The sequence below is a fragment of the Seriola aureovittata genome, chromosome 17 (genome assembly GCF_021018895.1).
Source record: "Seriola aureovittata isolate HTS-2021-v1 ecotype China chromosome 17, ASM2101889v1, whole genome shotgun sequence".
Classification (NCBI taxonomy): Eukaryota; Metazoa; Chordata; class Actinopteri; order Carangiformes; family Carangidae; genus Seriola; species Seriola aureovittata.
In genome coordinates, this window is record NC_079380.1 from 3,284,709 (window position 1) to 3,302,520 (window position 17,812).

Here is a 17,812-nt window from a genome sequence, read left to right on the forward strand (position 1 = left end):
GCTCCTTTTATCTCTCCATGCTTTTGTCTTTCCATCATTTTCAGAGAGGTTGATTTTGACATCATCAGTCTGTAGAACAAGACAGCGCTCTACTTGTTTAAAGTTTTTGTGTGCCTCTTGATTGTTTGATAAGGAAACATGTCTGCCTACATCCTGGAGAGCATTCTTGACTTGCAGTTTCATTCTTCACCATGCTTTTACAGTCATCCAGAAGGCTTGTGGTCCTCGGTCTACCAGGTCGTACACAACTGTTGATTTTGGTTAATTAACTACTTTTGTAGTTTTTTGTTTTTTTTTACCCTTTTGTACGGTGGCCAAGGAGAAGGGCAAATGTGCTGCAATGGCCCAAAACACGAGCTGCATATTCAGAAACGTTGCTGAACAAATACAACAACATGCTGCAAATGAAAAACATGTGATATGAAAACCCTTTCATTTCCAGTGTTGGCTTGTTATTTCATTACCAATATAAAATTTCATATATGATCTAATGTTAACAAACACCTACACTTACACCTACAGACAATAGAGGATTATTTGTTTTAGAGAAACATTTTTGACATTTGGTTTAATTAGTCCTTCACCTTTTTGATATTAGCTTCTATAATAGACATCTTTGTTTTGATTCAGCAATTCAGTTAACTCAGAGTTTTACCTGTTGGGTCATTGAACAATATGAAAATCCATGTGTGCTGAAGGCTCAGTAATTGTATTAGCAGTCACTACGTCACTACATTTATTTGACAGCTTCAGTAAAAACAAGCATGATCCTGAAAAGGTTAACATTTCTGTTTATTGAAGCACACACCTGCAGTGTACTGGTTCCCTTTCACCTCAGAGAAAAAGTCAACCCCTGATTGTCATTGTATAATTTGCACTCTGCAACAAACAATACCGAAATCAATATAGATGTGTACATTATATATTTATAGTATACTATTTGTGTGTGTGTGGGGGGGGCGGGGGGTCTCTTTCTCCTAGAAATATTTTTAATTTTTATTTTTTTTAATTGTTGTGGAAGTGAAATATAATATCTCAGAAGAAGTCCTGATGTTGCGGTTAACATTCTGTTATGAAAGTAGAGTAGATGGAAACCTGTATCGGGGTATTGGCAGGATCTAGCTGGTGCACAAATCTTTCACAGTGCATGAATTCCAGTTGGAAAAAAATGCAATAATTACTAATATTACTATACTGGAGCCATTGGTTTTGGGGGTTGAGGGACATTCTGTGTTAATGGTTGTAGATGTCTGATTTTGCTAATGTGCTTGAAGCATGTAAACAGGAATTCTCCAACACATATAGAAACACCAAGATCAATGCTTTAAAGCTTTAATGCAAAGAATTTAGTTGAACAAACCAGAGTACAAGTCAATCAGCAGAAAGGACCACATGGACTGACTGTACGGCACAGGGGAGAAGCTTTAAACAGTAAGGCGGCTTGGCAGGTAAATAGACTGGACCACTTCAGCTTCCTGGAAATTTAGACCTCAGCTTAAGCATGGTGGATGTAGTCATCGATGAAGTGCAGATGCTTGGACACCTGGGTGAAGACGCCAGGGCGGCCTGAGAGAGCACAACCGTTAGGACTCCCATAACTCATGATGCCAACCTGCACGAAACCACGGCCTGAACGACAGACCAGTGGGCCGCCGTAATCCCCCTGTGGAGCCCAAAAAACACACACATGCACCGTGCAGACCGTTAGACCGTGCAGTTTGCATTGTTCCTTTGTATTGTTAGATTTTTCTTGCCGAGATGATATACATTTTTAAAAATGCATTTTATTTTCATAAGCTCATCATGTTTTTTTCTGTTTTTTTTTTTTACATAAAATCTTTAACTGTAAATTAACAAGAAACTACAGCTGGTAGCAGGGGTATTAGTGTATTAGTATTATGTATTCCTCTGTAATGCTTTACCTCTGTAAACCTATAGGCCTACTTTAAAAGTCTCATATAGTCTAAAGGTCTCTGTCCATGTGTTGTTTGATTATAAAGCAGGTCTAGGTTTTATATTAATACTGTGAAAGTATCAAAGCCTCAGTCCACAGAGAAATGCACACAGCCTTTATTCAGAAACTGAGCCTTAAAACCAGCTGTCAGGACTTCTGTGACTTTGTGATGTCACAACAAAACAGTCCCAGCTCTCATCCATGCCCCGAGCCCCGCCCACCTGGACCCACCATTCAACCTTGATGGATTTGGTTCCTCTGAGTGTTTACCTGAAATCTGATATATTTTTATTGGATCACTCAAAAAACAGTCAGCCAATCAGAAGAGAGGCTCAGAGTCTCCTCTCTTCTGATTGGCTCACCGACCTGTTGTTACTAGAGCTCCAGAGAGAAGCCTGAGAGAGGAGAAGTAAAACTACACTGAGATGGTTTTTGGTTCTTAAAACCACAAATATATCTTCTTATGGATCAACACTTCAAATAAAACACAGAGAAGAGGAAAATATGGAGCTTTAAGATACTCCCCCTGATTGTTTAATGTATATAATTGATTCATTATGTTATGAAATTTTGAATTTAGATTTCAGTCAACTTAAATAATAAAATATTATACTGTGCAGGCGTCCTTCCCTCTGACCATATCCCCAGCACACAGCATGTCAGAGTTCAGCTCAGGATACTGTGTCTGGCACACACTGTTAGGCACGATGGGAATCTTCATCTCCTGAAGGACTTCTGGATCCTGCAGAGGAACTGCAGTGACACACACATGCACACACAAGACTTTTAATGTGAAAAACATTATTAAATGTTAAATGTTGTTGACAGTAGTGTAAAATGAGTATGGCAAACAACAAAGTAGAATTACTGATCTTTATTTATTCATGCCACCAAATCCTCTGTCCATTATGTGACAAATTACGGCAATTACCTTTTTTATGGACAAAACACACCAGTGAACTGATCAACTATTATTTAAAGAATGTTTTATATCTTGTAGGGGATCAAAAGAATTTGAACCAAATCCAAACAAAAACCAAAGTGTAAAGATTTCAGGTAGTTAGCAATAGTCCAACACATGACCCCCATAAATCCACAACTTGCTGATGTGTTCCTTTGTCCCTTTACAGTATCTTATAGGCTACGTCATGTGTACAGCTCACCACCAGTCCCAGTGTTCCCCCAGCCAGTGATCCAACACTCAGACGATGGGTCAAAGGTGTCGTCGACACTGGGTAGACTCACTGGCTGAACGCTGCCTGAGAATGTCATCTTCTTCTTCAGCTTGACCAGAGCAATGTCATTGACAAAGCCATTGCCCACAGCTCGGTATCTAGGTTCAGGAATGATAGCATATATACCCATGTAACGGGCAGATGCCTTTTGCAGGCTGTGTGTGCCGATCCAAGCAATTGATCGAGCCAAGTAAGGCTTGTCCCGTCTGTCAACACAAAAGACATGTATTAGTTTTTCTGCATTCATGGATGAACCCTCCATTAAGTGTAAAAACCCAACACACGTACACTACACAAAAGTATTCTTACATGAATATAGGTATATTTATATAATTTAGAAAAACACACTTACGAATCCCAGCAGCTTGCAGCGGTCAGCACCCACTGATTGTTGAGGATGGTGCCGCCGCAGCGCCAACTTTTCTTGTTTTCAGATGTGATATTTAGGTGGACCATCCATGGCCAGGCGCCTTTTCGAGCATCGTGCCCCCAAACAATGGAGCTCCTCACCTCAGCTCCATGCAAACCTAAAAAAGCAATAATGAAACTTTATAAAAGCTACTTTAAGGTAGAAGCACTGAAAATATGTATTATACTTTCTTTATTTTTATAACTTCATCATACATAGAATTTAAGGAACTTACAGAGCCTATGTAACAAATTCAAACATTGTGTTGGGTTAAAGGAAGGGATTCACATTTTGGGGAGGAAACTTATTTGCTCTCTTATCAAGAGTTAGAGGAGAAGATTGATTTCACTCTCATTGCTCTGTGTTAAATATGAATCAACAACTAACCGCCAGTTAGCTTAGCTTAGCATAAAGACAGGAAACGGAAAGGGAAATGGTTAGCTTGGCTCTGTTCTGAGGTAATACAAATCCACCACTGACTACCCAAGGGTAAAAAGGCATCGCACACACAGAGCTTCAGGACAAAGTTCACTAATCTCAATTTCACCACTTTATTCATGTCAAGAAACATGCTAATGTTTCGGTCTAGTGGCCTCCATCAGAGCATGGAGCAAAATGTAAGTCACGCCATTTACTGTACGGTACAATATTAATTTTTGGACTTTATCATCTCTACACACCAAGATGGCAACATTCATACCTTGAGTTACAAGAAGCCCATGCATTCAGGTGTTTTCAGTAAAATTCTAAATAGTTTATATCATTCTATCAACAAATTAGATTCTATTATCATAAGTTTGTGAAAATTAACCTTCACAAAGTGAATACAGATGAATCGGCACACAATAATAATCTCATGTGTCTGTCTTTCTCACCTCCAGTGATGTGGACCAGTACCAGCACAGTGAGAAGTTTGCAGAAGGCCATGGCTGCGACGGAGTGAAGCAGTGTCTCTGCAGAATACGAGGGAGCAGCTGCAGCTTTATATACACAGCTAGAGAGATTTAATCCTTATCAGCACTATCAGTCTTCCTGCTCAAACCACCCAAAGAATATTTACTCAAGTATTTTGAAGTGAAATATTATGGTACTGGTACTTTGAGTATTTCTAATTTATAAGACTAAATATTTGTGCTCCTTAACATATCATAGGGAAATATTATACTTTTAACATTACATTCATCTCACAGTTGTAGGACTTTGATTATAATACGCAGAACATGCTATTAACTAAGTTAAGGTCGCAGTGATGAACAGTCTTATCATCGCTGTCATATCATGCTATACAGTGGGTACGGAAAGTATTCAGACCCCTTTAAATTTTTCACTCTTTGTTTCATTGCAGCCATTTGCTAAAATCAAAAAAGTTCATTTTATTTCTCATTAATGTCACTCAGCACCCCATCTTGACAGAAAAAAACAGAAATGTAGAAATTTTTGCAAATTTATTAAAAAAGAAAAACTGAAATATCACATGGTCATAAGTATTCAGACCCTTTGCTGTGACACTCAGATTTAACTCACATGCTGTCTATTTCTTCTGATCCTCCTTGAGATGGTTCTACTCCTTCATTGGAGTCCAGCTGTGTTTAATTAAACTGATTGGACTTGATTAGGAAAGGCACACACCTGTCTATATAAGACCTTACAGCTCACAGTGCATGTCAGAGCAAATGAGAATCATGAGGTCAAAGGAACTGCCCAAGGAGCTCAGAGACAGAATTGTGGCAAGGCACAGATCTGGCCAAGGTTACAAAAGAATTTCTGCAGCACTCAAGGTTCCTAAGAGCACAGTGGCCTCCATAATCCTTAAATGGAAGAAGTTTGGGACGACCAGAACTCTTCCTACACCTGGCCGTCCAGCCAAACTGAGCAATCGTGGGAGAAGAGCCTTGGTGACAGAGGTAAAGAAGAACACAAAGATCACTGTGGCTGAGCTCCAGAGATGCAGTAGGGAGATGGGAGAAAGTTCCACAAAGTCAACTATCACTGCAGCCCTCCACCAGCCGGGGCTTTATGGCAGAGTGGCCCGACGGAAGCCTCTCCTCAGTGCAAGACATATGAAAGCCTGCATAGAGTTTGCCAAAAAACACACGAAGGACTCCCAGACTATGAGAAATAAGATTCTCTGGTCTGATGAGACCAAGATTGAACTTTTTGGCATTAATTCTAAGCGGTATGTGTGGAGAAAACCAGGCACTGCTCATCACCTGCCCAATACAATCCCAACAGTGAAACATGGTGGTGGCAGCATCATGCTATGGGGATGTTTTTCAGCTGCAGGGACAGGACGACTGCTTGCAATTGAAGGAAAGATGAATGCGGCCAAGTACAGAGATATCCTGGAAGAAAACCTCTTCCAAAGTGCTCAGGACCTCAGACTGGGCCGAAGGTTCACCTTCCAACAAGACAATGACCCTAAACACACAGCTAAAATAACAAAGGAGTGGCTTCGGAACAACTCTGTGACCATTCTTGACTGGCCCAGCCAGGGCCCTGACCTAAACCCAATTGAGCATCTCTGGAGAGACCTGAAAATGGCTGTTCACCATCCAACCTGACAGAACTGGAGAGGATCTGCAAGGAAGAATGGCAGAGGATCCCCAAATCCAGGTGTGAAAAGCTTGTTGCATCATTCCCAAGAAGACTCATGGCTGTACTAGCTCAAAAGGGTGCTTCTACTCAATACTGAGCAAAGGGTCTGAATACTTATGACCATGTGGTATTTCAGTTTTTCTTTTTTTAATAAATTTGCAAAAATTTCTATATTTCTGTTTTTTTCTGTCAAGATGGGGTGCTGAGTGACATTAATGAGAAATAAAATGAACTTTTTTGATTTTAGCAAATGGTTGCAATGAAACAAAGAGTGAAAAATTTAAAGGGGTCTGAATACTTTCCGTACCCACTGTAGATGATGTAATAGTTCTGAGTGAGGATGACAGTAATGCAGCTGAAAATACTATAATGTCTTCCAATTACATTTCATCATTCAGATTCATTCATGCAACAGTATCTTCCTTTAATCCGTATACTCATATTCAATTAATCTGAATCTGCAACCATGCTCAATGACAACTCCCAATCAACTCTGAGCCACATGTGAGCTCTACATGAACTAACATCAGGGTTCTTGGGAATCTTGCGACGCCCCTAAAGTGGACTGTACCATTTCTAACATCTCGTCTGCTGCCTCATGACATCAGTGGCCCCGTCCTCAAGTCTCTGCTACTCTGTGTGCAGAGACACTGCAGGTAGGCCTAAATGTAAATAGCAGTAGCTAACTATCTAGCTTGTTTAATGCACTTTACTTTCCAACCTTCAAAGTTCTGAATTAGATTGTCAAGTATATACAGATGAATGCTAATATATGTTAGCTAGCTTCTACCTTTAGCCTTAAGTTACAGTTTAGCTAATGTTATCTAGCACATAGCTCCCCTTTCATTTCCAGTGTTGGCTTTTCATTTAATTACCAATATAAAATGTCATATCTACCTTTAGCAAACACTCGTGCTCAGTCATGAGCAGTGAGACAATGGTGCATTAGTTGTACGGATACATTTTGACATCATTATAGAGTTTATTTTATTTGGTTTGGTGGTTTAGTTAGTGTTTTACCTTTAACATTAGTCTTTATAATTATACACACCCTCTTTGTTTTAACTGAAGAATTTGGGAGTTTTATTTGTTGGCTCATTGAACAATATTAAAATACATGTTTGCCCAACAGCTCAGTTCACTGAAGCGTGTGCCTGCTCTGTACTGGGTTTATACCCTGGAGAAATAGTTGACCCCCCTGATTGTCATTGTATACTAAGTAAATAATAAGGTCTGGACACCAGTTACTCCTTTGTGTTGTACTAGGCAAATGCAAAACAAAGGTATTCCACATAGTGTGTTTACAGGTTTCTATCGACTACACTGTCATAACAGAACTGCCCCTACCCTCTACCATCCTGCAGGAGGTGCCGGTGCATCAGGAGCTCTTATGACTTCTATACTGTGTTGAAATGACAATAAAGAAGCTTGAATCTTGAATTTTAAACTGTGATCCTGTAGCTGGTCGAGGTGGAACTAGTTTGTGCACTGAAAAGGTTGATACATATTTAAAAACTCAAATGCTCGGGTGAAATGTGTAATTAAGAGCATTATTTATGTAAATGTATGTGATTACTTGTCATCACTGGAGCCATTGGTTTTGGGGGTTGAGGGACATTCTGTGTTAATGGTTGTAGATGTCTGATTTTGCTAATGTGCTTGAAGCATGTAAACAGGAATTCTCCAACACATATAGAAACACCAAGATCAATGCTTTAAAGCTTTAATGCAAAGAATTTAGTTGAACAAACCAGAGTACAAGTCAATCAGCAGAAAGGACCACATGGACTGACTGTACGGCACAGGGGAGAAGCTTTAAACAGTAAGGCGGCTTGGCAGGTAAATAGACTGGACCACTTCAGCTTCCTGGAAATTTAGACCTCAGCTGAGGCTTCCTCAGCTGAAGCATGGTGGATGTAGTCATTGATGAAGCGCAGATGCTTGGACACCTGGGTGTAGACGCCAGGGCGGCCTGAGAGAGCACAACCGTTAGGACTCCCATAACTCATGATGCCAACCTGCACAAAACCACTGCCTGAACGACAGACCAGTGGGCCGCCGTAATCCCCCTGTGGAGCCCAAAAAAACAACTTCACTTGTTGAGTTGACAGACAGCAGTTGCTTTATATTTCTTATATATGTATATATTATTATAAGATTATCATAATTTTTTTTACATAAAATCTTAAACTGTTAAGTATCAAAAACTACAGCTGTCAGATAAATGTAGCAGCGTGAAAGCTATTGTTGGCCTCTGAAATACTTTCCCTCTGAAAACCTATACTTTGAGATACTCTCCCTGATTGTTGAAATGCATACTATTGATTAATAATGTTATGAAATAATTTTGACTGAAATATTAAAATACTCTACTTTGCAGGCGTCCTTCCCTCCGACCATATCCCCAGCACACAGCATGTCAGAGTTCAGCTCAGGATACTGTCTCTTGCACACACTGTTAGAGACGATGGGAATCTTCAGCTCCTGAAGGACTTCTGGATCCTGCAGAGGAACTGCAGTGACACACACAGACACACAAGTGCAGAGGAGGTGATATTATATAGGTATTCATGCTACCAAATCCTATGGTAATTTACCTTTTTTATGGACAAAACACACCAGTGAACTGATCAACTATTATTTAAAGAATGTTTTATATCTTGTAGGGGATCAAAAGAATTTGAACCAAATCCAAACAAAAACCAAAGTGTAAAGATTTCAGGTAGTTAGCAATAGTCCAACACATGACCCCCATAAATCCACAACTTGCTGATGTGTTCCTTTGTCCCTTTACAGTATCTTATAGGCTACGTCATGTGTACAGCTCACCACCAGTCCCAGTGTTCCCCCAGCCAGTGATCCAACACTCAGACGATGGGTCAAAGGTGTCGTCGACACTGGGTAGACTCACTGGCTGAACGCTGCCTGAGAATGTCATCTTCTTCTTCAGCTTGACCAGAGCAATGTCATTGACAAAGCCATTGCCCACAGCTCGGTATCTAGGTTCAGGAATGATAGCATATATACCCATGTAACGGGCAGATGCCTTTTGCAGGCTGTGTGTGCCGATCCAAGCAATTGATCGAGCCAAGTAAGGCTTGTCCCGTCTGTCAACACAAAAGACATGTATTAGTTTTTCTGCATTCATGGATGAACCCTCCATTAAGTGTAAAAACCCAACACACGTACACTACACAAAAGTATTCTTACATGAATATAGGTATATTTATATAATTTAGAAAAACACACTTACGAATCCCAGCAGCTTGCAGCGGTCAGCACCCACTGATTGTTGAGGATGGTGCCGCCGCAGCGCCAACTTTTCTTGTTTTCAGATGTGATATTTAGGTGGACCATCCATGGCCAGGCGCCTTTTCGAGCATCGTGCCCCCAAACAATGGAGCTCCTCACCTCAGCTCCATGCAAACCTAAAAAAGCAATAATGAAACTTTATAAAAGCTACTTTAAGGTAGAAGCACTGAAAATATGTATTATACTTTCTTTATTTTTATAACTTCATCATACATAGAATTTAAGGAACTTACAGAGCCTATGTAACAAATTCAAACATTGTGTTGGGTTAAAGGAAGGGATTCACATTTTGGGGAGGAAACTTATTTGCTCTCTTATCAAGAGTTAGAGGAGAAGATTGATTTCACTCTCATTGCTCTGTGTTAAATATGAATCAACAACTAACCGCCAGTTAGCTTAGCTTAGCATAAAGACAGGAAACGGAAAGGGAAATGGTTAGCTTGGCTCTGTTCTGAGGTAATACAAATCCACCACTGACTACCCAAGGGTAAAAAGGCATCGCACACACAGAGCTTCAGGACAAAGTTCACTAATCTCAATTTCACCACTTTATTCATGTCAAGAAACATGCTAATGTTTCGGTCTAGCGGCCTCCATCAGAGCATGGAGCAAAATGTAAGTCACGCCATTTACTGTACGGTACAATATTAATTTTTGGACTTTATCATCTCTACACACCAAGATGGCAACATTCATACCTTGAGTTACAAGAAGTCCATGCATTCAGGTGTTTTCAGTAAAATTCTAAATAGTTTATATCATTCTATCAACAAATTAGATTCTATTATCATAAGTTTGTGAAAATTAACCTTCACAAAGTGAATACAGATGAATCGGCACACAATAATAATCTCATGTGTCTGTCTTTCTCACCTCCAGTGATGTGGACCAGTACCAGCACAGTGAGAAGTTTGCAGAAGGCCATGGCTGCGACGGAGTGAAGCAGTGTCTCTGCAGAATACGAGGGAGCAGCTGCAGCTTTATATACACAGCTAGAGAGATTTAATCCTTATCAGCACTATCAGTCTTCCTGCTCAAACCACCCAAAGAATATTTACTCAAGTATTTTGAAGTGAAATATTATGGTACTGGTACTTTGAGTATTTCTAATTTATAAGACTAAATATTTGTGCTCCTTAACATATCATAGGGAAATATTATACTTTTAACATTACATTCATCTCACAGTTGTAGGACTTTGATTATAATACGCAGAACATGCTATTAACTAAGTTAAGGTCGCAGTGATGAACAGTCTTATCATCGCTGTCATATCATGCTATACAGTGGGTACGGAAAGTATTCAGACCCCTTTAAATTTTTCACTTTTTGTTTCATTGCAGCCATTTGCTAAAATCAAAAAAGTTCATTTTATTTCTCATTAATGTCACTCAGCACCCCATCTTGACAGAAAAAAACAGAAATGTAGAAATTTTTGCAAATTTATTAAAAAAGAAAAACTGAAATATCACATGGTCATAAGTATTCAGACCCTTTGCTGTGACACTCAGATTTAACTCACATGCTGTCTATTTCTTCTGATCCTCCTTGAGATGGTTCTACTCCTTCATTGGAGTCCAGCTGTGTTTAATTAAACTGATTGGACTTGATTAGGAAAGGCACACACCTGTCTATATAAGACCTTACAGCTCACAGTGCATGTCAGAGCAAATGAGAATCATGAGGTCAAAGGAACTGCCCAAGGAGCTCAGAGGCAGAATTGTGGCAAGGCACAGATCTGGCCAAAGTTACAAAAGAATTTCTGCAGCACTCAAGGTTCCTAAGAGCACAGTGGCCTCCATAATCCTTAAATGGAAGAAGTTTGGGACGACCAGAACTCTTCCTACACCTGGCCGTCCAGCCAAACTGAGCAATCGTGGGAGAAGAGCCTTGGTGACAGAGGTAAAGAAGAACCCAAAGATCACTGTGGCTGAGCTCCAGAGATGCAGTAGGGAGATGGGAGAAAGTTCCACAAAGTCAACTATCACTGCAGCCCTCCACCAGTCGGGGCTTTATGGCAGAGTGGCCCGACGGAAGCCTCTCCTCAGTGCAAGACATATGAAAGCCTGCATAGAGTTTGCCAAAAAACACACGAAGGACTCCCAGACTATGAGAAATAAGATTCTCTGGTCTGATGAGACCAAGATTGAACTTTTTGGCATTAATTCTAAGCGGTATGTGTGGAGAAAACCAGGCACTGCTCATCACCTGCCCAATACAATCCCAACAGTGAAACATGGTGGTGGCAGCATCATGCTATGGGGATGTTTTTCAGCTGCAGGGACGGACGACTGCTTGCAATTGAAGGAAAGATGAATGCGGCCAAGTACAGAGATATCCTGGAAGAAAACCTCTTCCAGAGTGCTCAGGACCTCAGACTGGGCCGAAGGTTCACCTTCCAACAAGACAATGACCCTAAGCACACAGCTAAAATAACAAAGGAGTGGCTTCGGAACAACTCTGTGACCATTCTTGACTGGCCCAGCCAGAGCCCTGACCTAAACCCAATTGAGCATCTCTGGAGAGACCTGAAAATGGCTGTTCACCATCCAACCTGACAGAACTGGAGAGGATCTGCAAGGAAGAATGGCAGAGGATCCCCAAATCCAGGTGTGAAAAGCTTGTTGCATCATTCCCAAGAAGACTCATGGCTGTACTAGCTCAAAAGGGTGCTTCTACTCAATACTGAGCAAAGGGTCTGAATACTTATGACCATGTGGTATTTCAGTTTTTCTTTTTTTAATAAATTTGCAAAAATTTCTATATTTCTGTTTTTTTCTGTCAAGATGGGGTGCTGAGTGACATTAATGAGAAATAAAATGAACTTTTTTGATTTTAGCAAATGGTTGCAATGAAACAGAGTGAAAAATTTAAAGGGGTCTGAATACTTTCCGTACCCACTGTAGATGATGTAATAGTTCTGAGTGAGGATGACAGTAATGCAGCTGAAAATACTATAACGTCTTCCAATTACATTTCATCATTCAGATTCATTCATGCAACAGTATCTTCCTTTAATCCGTATACTCATATTCAATTAATCTGAATCTGCAACCATGCTCAATGACAACTCCCAATCAACTCTGAGCCACATGTGAGCTCTACATGAACTAACATCAGGGTTCTTGGGAATCTTGCGACGCCCCTAAAGTGGACTGTACCATTTCTAACATCTCGTCTGCTGCCTCATGACATCAGTGGCCCCGTCCTCAAGTCTCTGCTACTCTGTGTGCAGAGACACTGCAGGTAGGCCTAAATGTAAATAGCAGTAGCTAACTATCTAGCTTGTTTAATGCACTTTACTTTCCAACCTTCAAAGTTCTGAATTAGATTGTCAAGTATATACAGATGAACGCTAATATATGTTAGCTAGCTTCTACCTTTAGCCTTAAGTTACAGTTTAGCTAATGTTATCTAGCACATAGCTCCCCTTTCATTTCCAGTGTTGGCTTTTCATTTAATTACCAATATAAAATGTCATATCTACCTTTAGCAAACACTCGTGCTCAGTCATGAGCAGTGAGACAATGGTGCATTAGTTGTACGGATACATTTTGACATCATTATAGAGTTTATTTTATTTGGTTTGGTGGTTTAGTTAGTGTTTTACCTTTAACATTAGTCTTTATAATTATACACACCCTCTTTGTTTTAACTGAAGAATTTGGGAGTTTTATTTGTTGGCTCATTGAACAATATTAAAATACATGTTTGCCCAACAGCTCAGTTCACTGAAGCGTGTGCCTGCTCTGTACTGGGTTTATACCCTGGAGAAATAGTTGACCCCCCTGATTGTCATTGTATACTAAGTAAATAATAAGGTCTGGACACCAGTTACTCCTTTGTGTTGTACTAGGCAAATGCAAAACAAAGGTATTCCACATAGTGTGTTTACAGGTTTCTATCGACTACACTGTCATAACAGAACTGCCCCTACCCTCTACCATCCTGCAGGAGGTGCCGGTGCATCAGGAGCTCTTATGACTTCTATACTGTGTTGAAATGACAATAAAGAAGCTTGAATCTTGAATTTTAAACTGTGATCCTGTAGCTGGTCGAGGTGGAACTAGTTTGTGCACTGAAAAGGTTGATACATATTTAAAAACTCAAATGCTCGGGTGAAATGTGTAATTAAGAGCATTATTTATGTAAATGTATGTGATTACTTGTCATCACTGGAGCCATTGGTTTTGGGGGTTGAGGGACATTCTGTGTTAATGGTTGTAGATGTCTGATTTTGCTAATGTGCTTGAAGCATGTAAACAGGAATTCTCCAACACATATAGAAACACCAAGATCAATGCTTTAAAGCTTTAATGCAAAGAATTTAGTTGAACAAACCAGAGTACAAGTCAATCAGCAGAAAGGACCACATGGACTGACTGTACGGCACAGGGGAGAAGCTTTAAACAGTAAGGCGGCTTGGCAGGTAAATAGACTGGACCACTTCAGCTTCCTGGAAATTTAGACCTCAGCTGAGGCTTCCTCAGCTGAAGCATGGTGGATGTAGTCATTGATGAAGCGCAGATGCTTGGACACCTGGGTGTAGACGCCAGGGCGGCCTGAGAGAGCACAACCATTAGGACTCCCATAACTCATGATGCCAACCTGCACGAAACCGCTGCCTGAACGACAGACCAGTGGGCCGCCGTAATCCCCCTGTGGAGCCCAAAAAAACAACTTCACTTGTTGAGTTGACAGACAGCAGTTGCTTTATATTTCTTATATATGTATATATTATTATAAGATTATCATAATTTTTTTTTACATAAAATCTTAAACTGTTAAGTAACAAAAACTGCAGCTGTCAGATAAATGTAGCAGCGTGAAAGCTATTGTTGGCCTCTGAAATACTTTCCCTCTGAAAACCTATACTTTGAGATACTCTCCCTGATTGTTGAAATGCATACTATTGATTAATAATGTTATGAAATAATTTTGACTGAAATATTAAAATACTCTACTTTGCAGGCGTCCTTCCCTCCGACCATATCCCCAGCACACAGCATGTCAGAGTTCAGCTCAGGATACTGTCTCTTGCACACACTGTTAGAGACGATGGGAATCTTCAGCTCCTGAAGGACTTCTGGATCCTGCAGAGGAACTGCAGTGACACACACGGACACACAAGTGCAGAGGAGGTGATATTATATAGGTATTCATGCTACCAAATCCTATGGTAATTTACCTTTTTTATGGACAAAACACACCAGTGAACTGATCAACTATTATTTAAAGAATGTTTTATATCTTGTAGGGGATCAAAAGAATTTGAACCAAATCCAAACAAAAACCAAAGTGTAAAGATTTCAGGTATTTAGCAATAGTCCAACACATGACCCCCATAAATCCACAACTTGCTGATGTGTTCCTTTGTCCCTTTACAGTATCTTATAGGCTACGTCATGTGTACAGCTCACCACCAGTCCCAGTGTTCCCCCAGCCAGTGATCCAACACTCAGACGATGGGTCAAAGGTGTCGTCGACACTGGGTAGACTCACTGGCTGAACGCTGCCTGAGAATGTCATCTTCTTCTTCAGCTTGACCAGAGCAATGTCATTGACAAAGCCATTGCCCACAGCTCGGTATCTAGGTTCAGGAATGATAGCATTTATACCCATGTAACGGGCAGACGCCTTTTGCAGGCTGTGTGTGCCGACCCAAGCCATTGATCGAGCCAAGTAAGGCTTGTCCCGTCTGTCAACACAAAAGACATGTATTAGTTTTTCTGCATTCATGGATGAACCCTCCATTAAGTGTAAAAACCCAACACACGTACACTACACAAAAGTATTCTTACATGAATATAGGTATATTTATATAATTTAGAAAAACACACTTACGAATCCCAGCAGCTTGCAGCGGTCAGCACCCACTGATTGTTGAGGATGGTGCCGCCGCAGCGCCAACTTTTCTTGTTTTCAGATGTGATATTTAGGTGGACCATCCATGGCCACTTGTCTTTTGGAGCATCGTGCCCCCCAACGATGGAGCTCCTCACCTCAGCTCCATGCAAACCTAAAAAAGCAATAATGAAACTTTATAGAAGCTACTTTAAGGTAGAAGCACTGAAAAAAATGTATTACACCATTTTTTTTTTGTTTAGCATAACGAAGGGGAAAAATAAGGGGAAATGGTTTGCTAGGTTCTGCTCATCCATTCTTCTATTACCCATACTGCTTTTAGGGTCGTGGGTGGTGCTGGAACCAATCCCAGCTGACACTGGGTGAGGGCAGGGTACACTCTTTTGCATGCCACCAGTCTATCACAGGGCTGACACATAGAGATAAATAACCATTCATGCTCATTCACATACTATGGGAACTTTAGAATGCCAATTAACCTAACGAACATATTTTTGGATTATGGGAGGAAGCCAGAGGAAACCTACACAGGCACAGGGAGAACATGCAAACACACAGAAAGTCCCTTCTCGCTGTGAGGCAACGATGCTAATCATTGCAGCACCATGCCACCCTGGCTCTGTTCTGAGGTAATACAAATCCACCACTGAATACCCAAGGGTAAAAAGGCATCGCACACACAGATATTCAGGACAAAGTTGACTTATCTCAATTTCACCACTTTATTCATGTCAACAAACATGCTAACGTTTCAGTTTAGTGGCCTCCATCAGAGCATGGAGCAAAATGGAAGTCATTTTATTTATATACAATATAAATCTTTTCATCATCATTCAATCATCTCTAAACTACAAGATGGAAACATTCATACCTCAGGTTACAAGACGCCCATGGAATGCAATACCTTCCTCCATTATAACAGCAACCACCCAAACCATTTAAAACAAAAATATATGGAAGGGACGACTCAGGAGAAGTTACTCAGAACTGGTTGAATTAAAATGCAGAGCAGATTAGATGAAATCAAGATTCTATGAAAGGAATTACCACCCATCCATAATATACCTAATATAACCTGACCAAACCTAATCGTACTTGGCTTCATCTAAAAGGAAAACTTAAGATGCAAAAAGTGCAGTAATTTTAACAAGACTACTTTTTTTTTCACCCATACACACACAGTCAAGAAGTTTCCTATCAAACAAATCATAAACTGAAATCCAAAATCAGTCATGCCTACATGCCCCTGTGGACAAGCATATGTTTCACATACAAATAGAGCACTCAACCTCTCATTCGCTCAGGGAACATGGAATAAGCTACAGCAAAGCGCTGTATTGTGCAGTTATGGTCTCTCTCTAACACCCCAACACTCATATTTGAGTCTAATTTATTTGCAAAAAAACCCCCCAAAAAACACACAATACACAAAGTTAAAGATGCATTATCATTATTATTATTCTCAGTTTCTTATAGATGTAGGGATAAAATTTTTTATCCTGAATTCTTTTGGCCATGATAATTGTTTAGTGAAAATCTGATCATTTCAAGTAATAAAATCCACCCACCTAAAAATTATACTGCTTGCGCAATTGTAACAATCATTTGTGAGCTTTACGGTGGATTGTGTCGCCTTTGGACAGAGCCAGACTAACTGTTTCCCCCTGTTTCCAGTCAGCTAAGTTATGCTGCTGGCTGCAGCTTCATATTTAACAGGCAGATGTATGAGGTGAATTGATCTTCTCATCTCACCATTTGTAATTGGAATTTGTAATGCCATTTGTACAGAGACCAAACTAAGCTGTCAGGTCATCACCATCAGTCAAACAACTAACAACATCAGAAAAATGATTAATAATAACAGTAATTTCAAATAATTTATATCATTCTATCAACAAATTATATCCTATTAGTATGAATTCAAATGAGTAGAAAAGTAAATTAAACCAAGATTAACCTTTACAAAGTGAATACAGATGAATCAGCACACAATAATAATCTCATGTGTCTGTCTTTCTCACCTCCAGTGATGTGGACCAGTACCAGCACAGTGAGAAGTTTGCAGAAGGCCATGGCTGCGACGGAGTGAAGCAGTGTCTCTGCAGAATACGAGGGAGCAGCTGCAGCTTTATATACACAGCTAGAGAGATTTAATCCTTATCAGCACTATCAGTCTTCCTGCTCAAACCACCCAAAGGATATTTACTCAAGTATTTTGAAGTGAAATATTATGGTACTGGTACTTTGAGTATTTCTAATTTATAAGACTAAATATTTGTGCTCCTTAACATATCATAGGGAAATATTATACTTTTAACATTACATTCATCTCACAGTTGTAGGACTTTGATTATAATATGCAGAGCATGCTATTAACTCTTTAAATACGATGCACTGTCAGAGTTTAAACTAAATTAGAATATCAATATTCTGGTCCAAAGT

The 17,812-nt window shown here is 40.0% G+C and overlaps 3 protein-coding genes across 3 annotated transcripts; all 3 read right to left on the bottom strand.

Annotated features, from left to right (window-relative positions):
- Nucleotides 1-1,318: 1,318 nt before the first annotated feature.
- On the bottom strand, nt 1,319-4,572 carry LOC130185347 (tryptase-2-like). The gene is made up of 5 exons (XM_056401767.1): nt 4,474-4,572; nt 3,542-3,716; nt 3,118-3,395; nt 2,568-2,707; nt 1,319-1,663 (listed from the first exon to the last, which is right to left on the bottom strand). The coding sequence occupies exons 1-5, from the start codon at nt 4,523-4,525 to the stop codon at nt 1,496-1,498; spliced, it is 813 nt and encodes a 270-aa protein (XP_056257742.1). The 5' UTR covers nt 4,526-4,572; the 3' UTR covers nt 1,319-1,495.
- Nucleotides 4,573-7,902: 3,330 nt separating this feature from the next.
- Nucleotides 7,903-10,467, bottom strand: LOC130185335 (tryptase-2-like). Its single transcript, XM_056401751.1, has 5 exons — nt 10,379-10,467; nt 9,447-9,621; nt 9,023-9,300; nt 8,567-8,706; nt 7,903-8,262 (listed from the first exon to the last, which is right to left on the bottom strand). Exons 1-5 carry the CDS (start codon nt 10,428-10,430, stop codon nt 8,068-8,070), a joined length of 840 nt encoding a protein of 279 aa, XP_056257726.1. The 5' UTR covers nt 10,431-10,467; the 3' UTR covers nt 7,903-8,067.
- Nucleotides 10,468-13,804: 3,337 nt separating this feature from the next.
- LOC130185291 (tryptase-2-like) lies at nt 13,805-17,492 on the bottom strand. The gene is made up of 5 exons (XM_056401671.1): nt 17,392-17,492; nt 15,350-15,524; nt 14,926-15,203; nt 14,470-14,609; nt 13,805-14,164 (listed from the first exon to the last, which is right to left on the bottom strand). Exons 1-5 carry the CDS (start codon nt 17,441-17,443, stop codon nt 13,970-13,972), a joined length of 840 nt encoding a protein of 279 aa, XP_056257646.1. The 5' UTR covers nt 17,444-17,492; the 3' UTR covers nt 13,805-13,969.
- Between the last annotated feature and the right edge of the window lie 320 nt (nt 17,493-17,812).

Bases quoted from the DNA above. Each gene is read 5' to 3' on its own strand.
- LOC130185347 (XM_056401767.1), bottom strand. From the start codon at position 4,525: ATGGCCTTCTGCAAACTTCTCACTGTGCTGGTACTGGTCCACATCACT. The intron at 3,717-4,473 runs GTGAGAAAGACA...TTGCTTTTTTAG, and splicing joins ACTGGTCCACATCACTGGAG to GTTTGCATGGAGCTGAGGTG. The intron at 3,396-3,541 runs GTAAGTGTGTTT...TTGTGTTGACAG, and splicing joins GCTGCAAGCTGCTGGGATTC to ACGGGACAAGCCTTACTTGG.
- LOC130185335 (XM_056401751.1), bottom strand. From the start codon at position 10,430: ATGGCCTTCTGCAAACTTCTCACTGTGCTGGTACTGGTCCACATCACT. The intron at 9,301-9,446 runs GTAAGTGTGTTT...TTGTGTTGACAG, and splicing joins GCTGCAAGCTGCTGGGATTC to ACGGGACAAGCCTTACTTGG. The intron at 8,263-8,566 runs GTAGAGTATTTT...TGGGCTCCACAG, and splicing joins GAGGGAAGGACGCCTGCAAA to GGGGATTACGGCGGCCCACT.
- LOC130185291 (XM_056401671.1), bottom strand. From the start codon at position 17,443: ATGGCCTTCTGCAAACTTCTCACTGTGCTGGTACTGGTCCACATCACT. The intron at 15,525-17,391 runs GTGAGAAAGACA...TTGCTTTTTTAG, and splicing joins ACTGGTCCACATCACTGGAG to GTTTGCATGGAGCTGAGGTG. The intron at 14,610-14,925 runs GTGAGCTGTACA...GTGTCACTGCAG, and splicing joins GGGGAACACTGGGACTGGTG to TTCCTCTGCAGGATCCAGAA.